Source organism: Silene latifolia, chromosome 3 (genome assembly GCF_048544455.1).
Source record: "Silene latifolia isolate original U9 population chromosome 3, ASM4854445v1, whole genome shotgun sequence".
Taxonomy (NCBI): domain Eukaryota; kingdom Viridiplantae; phylum Streptophyta; class Magnoliopsida; order Caryophyllales; family Caryophyllaceae; genus Silene; species Silene latifolia.
This window is the reverse complement of record NC_133528.1, coordinates 20,381,746-20,391,288: the sequence shown is the minus strand read 5'-3', so window position 1 is coordinate 20,391,288 and position 9,543 is coordinate 20,381,746. Positions and strand designations below refer to the sequence as shown.

Sequence of the window (9,543 nt, the reverse complement as noted above, 5' to 3'; positions counted from 1 at the left end):
AGCAATGATTAAATTATGATTGTTATTCGAAAGAAGGAGATTTGTTGCATCATTTGAGTTGATTATGCAGAGTATATATTATTGTTTTCCTTGACCAATTGAAAAACAAACAGGTATTAATGAACAAATTTTAAAAACTATCAGTCCAAGTATCATATATATAAACTTCATATTGGTTTTATTTTCCTGAAAAAAAGTATTTTATTAATCAAACATTCTTTTATTCTTATGTCAATATTATGTTAACGGAAATTATTTGTTGGTCATGCGGCATACATAAAATCTTAGACATGAACGATGTACTATATGTCTATATTCCATTTTATTGTGAAATTTATCACACATTATTTTAATATCCGTGCAACGCACGGGCAAGAAAACTAGTACCAACTATAATCTTTAATGACAACTATTAATATCAACAAATTATATGTTTATTATAATTTTCACATTATATATTACCTAAGAAACGTCTGTTTATTATTATGATTTTCTACCGATAAGGACTCGTGATAGTATTCCGAATAACGACAATAATCTTTAATTACAACCATTAATATCAACAAATAGTGATATGTTATTATAATTTTCTTATGGGTTTTTCTATCCTATGCCCACTAGGTATAGGATAAGAAACCTAAAAGGAGAAAGAATTAGTGGATTTAATGGGAAATTGCAATGTCCTATCACTTTAAAAGAAAAATATCATTAATTATTTCCTTTTTAGGTTTCTTATCCTATGCCTAGTGGGCATAGAATAGAAAAACCGTTTTCTTATATCTACTTGGAAGGACTCTTGATAATATTTCCAATAGCGACAATAATCTTCAATGACAACCATATTAGTATACAACAAAATATGATATGTTCATTATCATTTTCACGAAATATATCACCTAACAAACGTCTGATTATTCTAATTTTATATTGTATTCATAATATTACTCCTTCCTATTCACTGTTTTCTTCCATATTTCCTTGTTTTATTCATCTCTCTTTCTTATCACCATACTCCTCACAGGCCCACATAACTCACAATTCCTTATTTAATTCTCAATTATTCATTACTCTCTCCAATCCACAAACCCTACCATCTTAATTTATCCATGTTTAACTCCTCCTTAGAGCATCTCCAATGGTTGAGAAAAAAGACTTGCTTGCAATTTTAAAAAATTGCTTATTTAATTCTCAATTATTCATTCCTCTCTCCAATCCACAAACCCCACCATCTTAATTTATTCAGGTTTAACTCCTCCTTAGAGCATCTCCAATGGTTGAGAAAAAGGACGCAATTTTAAGAAATTGCATGCTAGTAGCTCAACCATTTGAGTAGTCCAAATAGATTAGCTTCGCTCAAAAAAATTTGAGCTAGCTCCATGGAGCTAATTGCTTAAATAGACCCACAAAAAGAACATAAACAATAGGAAAATAGTGGTCTCATTTATAATTTTTTAATTTTATATTTAGAAATTTAAAATTAAATAAAAAAAATAATACCAACTAGCTTACCATTGTAGATACTTTTAATTCTTGTCCCCGAAAATAAAGGGAAGAAAACATGAATTTGAGGGAGTATTACCTATTACAAATAAACAATAATAATCTTTAGGGATATTCTACATGGTACCCCTCAATTTTTTGACTTTCTATATGGTATCCCTACATTTTTTAAAACATACGTGGTACCCCTAATTGTTGTCATTATGACTAAGTATACCCCTAAACTTTATTTTCCGTCAATTAAACTCAGTTTTAAGCGTTACGTGATTACTTGGACGCGTAACCAAGCTTGTCATTTATCATCCCATGACATAAGGACTCTATTAGGCTCAAATATCCATCTTTGGACATGATAATTTGGCATGGGATCAATAAATTTTCCGTCAAAATTTTTTTAGCCCATATATATCAATAAATATTAGGATCGAGATGGATATTGAGCCTAATAGAGTCCATATGTCATGACATAATAAATAACAAACTTGGTTACGCGTTCAAGTCATCACTTAATGCCTAAAACTGAGTTTAATTGACGGAAAATAAAGTTTAGGGGTGCACTTAGTGATAATGACAACAATTAGGGGTACCATGTATATTTTAAAAAGTGTAGGGGTACCACGTAGAAAGTCGAAAAGTTGAGGGGTACCATGTAGAATATCCCTAATCTTTAATAACCACCATTAATATGCTAGAGTGTTTGCTTTCCTCTAGTAATACTGAAAGCGATTCAAGTACATTTGCATAGTAACTGATTCACGAAAAGTTTACTTGAAGGGAGTATTATTATTTCAACTAGTAAAATGTAGTACTCCATATATGGAGTATAAATTTGAAGTCATTGCAAATGGATTTACACGAGTCTTCACAAACGAGAAATTGTAGTCGAAATAATCCACTGAGCCAAGTATTTGTACGCGTTTTCAGTCAAGTTGATTCCGTCCCAGATAACGTAGCCGTCAGGATTGGAGCAAGCCGAGACTCCAGGAGTTCCACACATCTTAGTGGGATCATAATTGTATCGTCCACCGGTTCCACAACAAGCATTCTTGAGATCAGAAGTGGCATTGAATCCTGTAAAAGAAACAAACACTCGATCATCATCTGAACAAAATGTTGCAGGATTTAAAGATGGATGTGAAAGTAGTGTACCTAGACGAGGAGCATTCTTTAAAAGTGACGCGAATGCGCTGTAGTAATCAGCGTAGACAATGGTAGCATCCAGTTGTTCTTTTTTGAGTCCTTGAATCGCCTTTTGTAGCTCGTTGTTGTGCAGGATTGACAAGCTGTTTAATCCCCTGTAATTGTTGGAAGATGCTGAGAGAAATGCGGGAAATTGGCTTAATTGGAAGATGCCTGGCACAATTACTTTGGACGCTCCAGATTGTACGACTTTCTGTATGCCATTGTTCAATTTTGGATCAGACAGAGTATAAACACGCACGTGATTTAACTCTGTAGGCAGTCGTTTTGAGGGATGGGATGGACTTACCCGTACGCCTTGAGCTATCTCGTGGACAACATCAACCACCATGCTATTGACGTCCTTAAATGTTTTCCCTTGAGAAAGGGCATAATAATAATCATATCTTCCAACTTCCCCAATAATGAAGATTGCATTCTTGAGCTTCTGCTTACAATCTGTATATTTTGCAAATCAGTCTATCAGGATATTATTAACTCAATAGTCAACTTTTTTATTAAAAAGACATACATATATACCTTGCTCATTATAACAAATGGCTTCGAGGTGTGACCAAAGATAGTCTGATTGTAAGCCGAAAGATGAATTAGTAACAGGGTTTGTAATGCCCTTTGCTTTTAGTGCATCTGGTGTCAATGCCGTAGCCCCAGCAAAAGCGAAACTTTCCCCGTGTCTGAATATCTCATCTCTGGTTAAGGATGGTTTGACAAGCGGAATACCCGCTGCCTTTGCTGATAATAAATAATATTAACACACATCATCAACAAAACAAATCAACATTATTCGACACTAACAATATGTTTCTACTTCATGCAATTCACCAATTAACGTGTGATAGTAATCATAACTGAAAATCCTGGCTCCGCCACTGGCTGGAGCCTCTAAATCAAAAAGAAAACTAAGCATATGCTTCTCTTGAAACTGAAAAATCAATCAATCACAACTACCCCACCACGTCAATAAAAGAAAAAGGAACAAAGAAAGTACACAAAAACAATTCACAAGTCAGAAAAAATACAAGGAAAATACATGCGTCTTCCTGAAAGGCGCAAGTATTTTCCAAAATAAAAAGTGCAAAAGAAAAAAAAAAGATCCATAAACAATAATGTCAATGTTTTCTCAACTATGTATTCGGAAATTGTCTCGAAAATGGATCGATTCACTACCCTGCATTACAATTTGAGAGATGGAACAAGGTTTTATTTAACAAGAATATTAACGAAAAGGTGTTAGTCTAGTGATTGAAACAAAGGAACGACTGTACGAGATTATTTCCTTACAAGAAGGATAAATATTGGAATTACGATTTGTAAATGACCAGGAAAAACAGAGAAAAGTTGAATAAATACCAATGAAGTCAATGATGAGAAGTCCATTAGAGCAGCGGCCAGTAGGGTGGCGAGACAAGGAAGATCCATATGGCAAACGGGAGCATATAGAGGCGGTTCCTTTCGGACTATCCAGCATCAAATTCCCGGTATCAGACAACGAATCACCCAACTGATATATCCCGTCTATGTAAAGCTTTCCGGACTTTCCAGCATTGCACAAATGTTGCACAAGCACAAAGACATAGATGAAGCTTAACACAAGCGTCGAAATAGTTCGTCTTTGATACCACATTATTGACTTATTGTATGTTACTAGAGGAAGGAGAAAAGTTATAACGTGAGATTATAACTTATTGTATTTTGGTGTGAATTTATGATGAGGAGTAAATTTGTTGTTGTTTTATAAAGTAACGTCCTCAGTTAATATGGTATTTAATCTAGTTAAAATTTTGAAAAGTTTTTATTGATTTTAAATGGAGTGAGCAACTTTATTCACCCAAAATCTTAAATTTATGTTAATCTTTCATAGTAAGAAATATTGTTATCCAAATTAATATCTTTCTCTAAATGCTATGAAAATGATTTTATTTTATTCTTTGATGTTTTGGAGAGAAAAAATCATATCAAGACATGTTTCTTTTCTAAATAGATATCGTTCCTCTTAAATAAGAAATGATATTCGGAAAATTCACGTGGTACCCTCAAACTTTGTCATTTTGCACGTGGTACCCAACTTTTTAAGTTTGTGTACATGATACCCTATATGTTTGATTTTAATGCACAACATGCCCTTTTTGTCGCTAGAAAAAAATTCAATTGCGCATAACTCCGGACCGGAATTGAATCGGGCAATTTTTTTTTCTAAAATGATTATCTCGTCATAACCTACGATTTGAGGAAAAAAATTGTCGACTGATATTTTTTGGGGTTTTTTTAAACGGAAATCTTAAATCAACCATATTTTCGATGATAAACTTCCGAATGACCATTTTCGTTTTATCAATTTATAGATCTCGAGGAGATAATCAATTTGAAAAAAAAAAATTAGTCAATTCCGATTTTTGGTTTATGATTTATGTTCAATTGAAAATTTTAAGAACGATAAAAATGGCGTGTTGTGCTTGAAAATCAAATCTCAAGGATATTATGTGCACAAACTTAAAAAGTTGGGTACCACATACAAAATGGCAAAATTCGAGGGTACCACGTGAATTTTCCGAATGATATTTTAACAATTTTGATTATATTATAATGAGAATAATATTTTCTCTTTGCACTAAATTAGTGTTTCTAAACCATCCACTAAAGAAATTATAAGAAGATATCTTTAGTGAAATGTAAAGCGGTTTTACACACAAAAATTTGTGTTCTTTTTATTTGGTCAACCAATTGAAAATCTTCAACCATAGGTCGTCGAACCACTCAGCGGCTTTGTGATTTTTAAATACAAAGATCAAAGTTGGAGAAACTCAACTAAGCCATACTGTGGTTATGGCTTGGTCTAGGTTGTTAGAACCAAAACCGATATATGTTACTCCCCACGTCCCGGTCATTTGTTTACGTTTGGTTTTGGCACAAAAACTAAGAAAGGAGGAGGCCAAAAACTAGATGACAAGTGGACCAAATTAAGTGTGTAGGATCATGTCCATCAACTGCATTCCCTAAATAGAAATGTAAACAATTGACTAAAACACCCTAAAATGGAAAATGTAAGCAAACGACCGGGACGGTCGGACGGTGAGTATCTACTTAGGGCAAACAAAATTCCACTTGCAGACGATTACTAATGCCTTGTTTGCATACTAACAATGGAAAGAAAGGAAGGAGAGCGGGAAATGGAGTGAATGGGAGGTGAGAGGGAAAAGAGGGGTGAGTTCTATACTTCTATACTCCAAATCCTTCATCTGTTTGAGAGGAAATAATTTGAAAGAAATGATATCACTCGCTTCCAAATCCCTCCACTCTCTTTTCCTTCAATTCTCTTATCCAACCAAAGAATAATAGTAACACTCCATAAGTACGAGAAAGACGCAAATCACAATCGAAGTAACCAGAATAGACAGGAACATGTAGATTTGTTTCACTCTTGTCAATAAGAGTGGCCATTATTTTCGAAGGCAAATTACATGACTTCCATAATCGGTTTGTACTTGATAATGTAATACTCCACTACTACTAGAAAAAATAATTGTATCCTGCAAAATCACTAAGGGGGAAGAATGTGCGGCATCCCTTATAAATCTATTTCAGAAATAGGCATAGTAACAATTCATGGTCGAAGATGATAAAAAAATCAAACTCCATTGAATTCCTGAGCGATCTATGTAGAGGAACAAGCTTTGCATATGGATCAATCTTTAACTGGTGTGTTTTTATGATCAAAATATTCAACTGCTGCAGCTCCAACCAGCGCAGCCAATGTAAGGGCCTGGGCATGCAACCTACATTCAGAGAATAGGCAATGAAAGCAGCGTACGAACAGTCAGTCAAGCTTTATCACCTATATATAACTCAACAGATGAAAAGTATAGTATCCTGAACCACATGTTCCAGATCGGTCGTCACAACTGATTGCCTACATTCTCTCTGAACATGTTTTGTGTAGTGAAAAATGTGTGGACTCTCCCTAACCAACTTAAATCTACTTATATAACAAACCAATCCAAAAGCAACCGCAATACATTGGCTAGGATACACATACGCATAGTATCTTCAGTGAGTAAATCCTAGGATCTTTGCATTTTTGAAACATATAGGTAATTATGCACGAGACTAGCGACTATGTTCCTTGAAGGCATATATTTAGTAGATAAGTATGACAAAAGAGACATTCTAGCATTACAACTCAACTCGTGTCACGTGCTTATTTAATAACTCCATCACTCATGAGGCCATGACCCATCAGTCCATCACATCAAGGAGGTTACAACTAGGCATGGCAAATGAACTCGAGATAGGCATGGCAAATGAGCTCCAAGTCACTTTAGTTCAGGTCTTGTAGGTATGTAATTCAGCTCGGGTCAATCGGGCCATGTCGATCATTTTGGGGGAGGACAGCTGCTTGTGTGTTATTATCAAGTCATCTAGGTAGGTCACTTTGGGTTTGACTTGAATAATTTTGGATAGTCTTTGTTAAAGTTGTCATTTGAAATGTAGAGATAAAATAAAGCGTAGGATTGTGTCAACAGGTTACTAAACAATGCATGAAGCAAAAATATCACATATTCATGTTACTCTACATAAAGCAGCGAATAATGAGTCTTTTGCCTTCATGGAATGAAATGTAAACATGCATGGTATCTTCAAATAATTTGTTGACAATAACCACTAACTCACACATACTTCAGCACACACGGCCTAAGCACTATTCTTCACATTTGTAAAGCTTAGAGCAATAAACATTTGGGCATACAATCTGCAAATAATACAAATTTACTAACTACACGTCTGTACCTAAGACGATGAGCATTTCGTCTCTCATTGTCGTTCTCAAAAATATAAAGGAATTATCGGAGGAAAGTTTCAACTATTTGTTACAATTTTACATGTGAAGCATCCCCATCTTTGATATTCAAAGTATTCCTCCATTATTTTAAAGTCCCAAAGTCTCCCAAAATTCTAAGGCCATATCAGTGACCAACACACGCCAAACTAAATACTCGGATGTCAACATTGCAGGAAAACCTTCTTCCCTAATCCTCAAGACCTCAACACAACCTAAACTATATACCCTACCTAATCCACAAAGTGACGGAGTGTCGCCGGACATTTCAGGAACCCAAAAACAAGGAAAGAAGAAGATAAAATGCCCCCAACAATTGCCAAACCATAGTCACATCTTAATTACAAATCATACCACGGCAAGCTCGTCAAATCAAAGTTATCAACACCACAGAACACTCATAACATAACCCCCAACAATTCCATAAACAAAAGATCATAAATTTGTTACAAAACGTAAGCCTCGAAATGACTCTCAATCTGAATCTATAACCTAAAGACATGACATTATGACAACTAAATTCATCATCCCAATCCATCATAATGCCTAACCCCCCTATTACACAAATCCATTTCTTTAGAAAAACTTCTTAGGTACACCCAAGTTGTCAATTCCATCCTTCTCATTGGCCAGGGTGTACGGACGTACGGTGACGGTGTAACAAAAGGTTATTGGTTGGGGTGTACGATCATGGTGTACTAAGAATTTATCTTTCTGTAGATATTGAATTCATATTAACAAAACATAAAATTTACAAAACTTTAAGAAAAAATTATGAACCACAAATCTACAATTGAATTCAATATCCCAATTCATCATAATATGTACTACCTCCGTCCCAATCACAATGAAAAGAAAAGGTAAACAACCGACTGAGAGGGAAAGAGCAACCAATAAACAAATGCAATTAAAAAATTGTGTTAAAAAGGGTAAAACAAATATAAACCTGGCATGAATTAATCGAACGCTAGTTTTCATGGTGGGACGAGACCAATTGTAAGCGATAGATCCAGTAATTCCACTCAACCATAAACACCCTGTACAGTTATTGGCAATTTATTCATCAATCACATTAAATTAAATATTCAATTTAAAATCGAAATGCAAAAATTGGGGAAAATATAATTAATTAACTAATTACCGACGGTGCGAAGCTTGTGTTGGACAATCCAATGTCTAGCGGATTCAAAGGTGGTTTTTGATTCAGACATTATGTAATAATTTCAATTTTCAATTTTAATTGAATTGGGAAAATTAGGAAGAAAATTGGTGGGATTAATTGGGAAAATTAGGAAGGTAGGGAGTATGATATATGAGGGGAGAGGCGGGAAGACGGAAGCAAGGTGGGATGAACAAGTGTTTGGCGAATTCTGCTGCCAAACACGATTCTCTTGTTTTGGGTCAAACTACGTCTCCTATTGATGCCTTTCTCACGTGTTGTGTTAAACTCAATTTAGGTATGACTTGGGTTTGTTGGGTTTATTGTCCAACATTTGAATTTGGAGTCTCTGTCGACAGTAATTCTCCGGTGAGACAGTTTTTAAACTTCTTCCGTTGTGATGAATTGTATACGTTTGTTTTATACATCTATATAAATGCATGTTTTCTTTTACATACTCTCTCCTATTCATTTATTTTGTCCCTCTTATTTTGTGCACAAGAATTAAGGGTGGTATTAAAGAATGATTAAAGTACAACTAGTCTGTCTAGGGTTCCTAGGTCCGTCTAAGGCTCTTAGGGTTTCTCCTCTCTTATTCGGGGCTTAATCTCACGATTTTAATCGTGAGATAGGGCTTTCTTCTTGTTTTCTTGTGTTTTCTTTGATTCTCTATGCAGGTACAGATGTCGAGCAACACACGGGGTTCAAATCGATTCGATAAAGCGCCGGTTACAGAGGGCAACGATGATCGACATGGGGTTTTTGAATGGGAGGAGGAACAGACGACTGGTGACAGCAAGGGGATTCTTGTCGGGAAATTGTGGGCATCGCGTCCTCTTAATGTCAAGGC

General features: G+C 35.1%; 2 protein-coding genes across 2 annotated transcripts; both read right to left on the bottom strand.

Moving 5' to 3' along the window:
* Positions 1-2,184: 2,184 nt before the first annotated feature.
* LOC141645986 (acetylajmalan esterase-like) lies at positions 2,185-4,400 on the bottom strand. The gene is made up of 5 exons (XM_074454120.1): positions 4,051-4,400; positions 3,220-3,432; positions 2,990-3,138; positions 2,650-2,893; positions 2,185-2,571 (listed from the first exon to the last, which is right to left on the bottom strand). The coding sequence occupies exons 1-5, from the start codon at positions 4,322-4,324 to the stop codon at positions 2,363-2,365; spliced, it is 1,089 nt and encodes a 362-aa protein (XP_074310221.1). The 5' UTR covers positions 4,325-4,400; the 3' UTR covers positions 2,185-2,362.
* Positions 4,401-6,052: 1,652 nt separating this feature from the next.
* On the bottom strand, positions 6,053-8,957 carry LOC141647360 (uncharacterized). The gene is made up of 3 exons (XM_074455503.1): positions 8,676-8,957; positions 8,481-8,571; positions 6,053-6,473 (listed from the first exon to the last, which is right to left on the bottom strand). Exons 1-3 carry the CDS (start codon positions 8,743-8,745, stop codon positions 6,383-6,385), a joined length of 252 nt encoding a protein of 83 aa, XP_074311604.1. The 5' UTR covers positions 8,746-8,957; the 3' UTR covers positions 6,053-6,382.
* Positions 8,958-9,543: the final 586 nt, after the last annotated feature.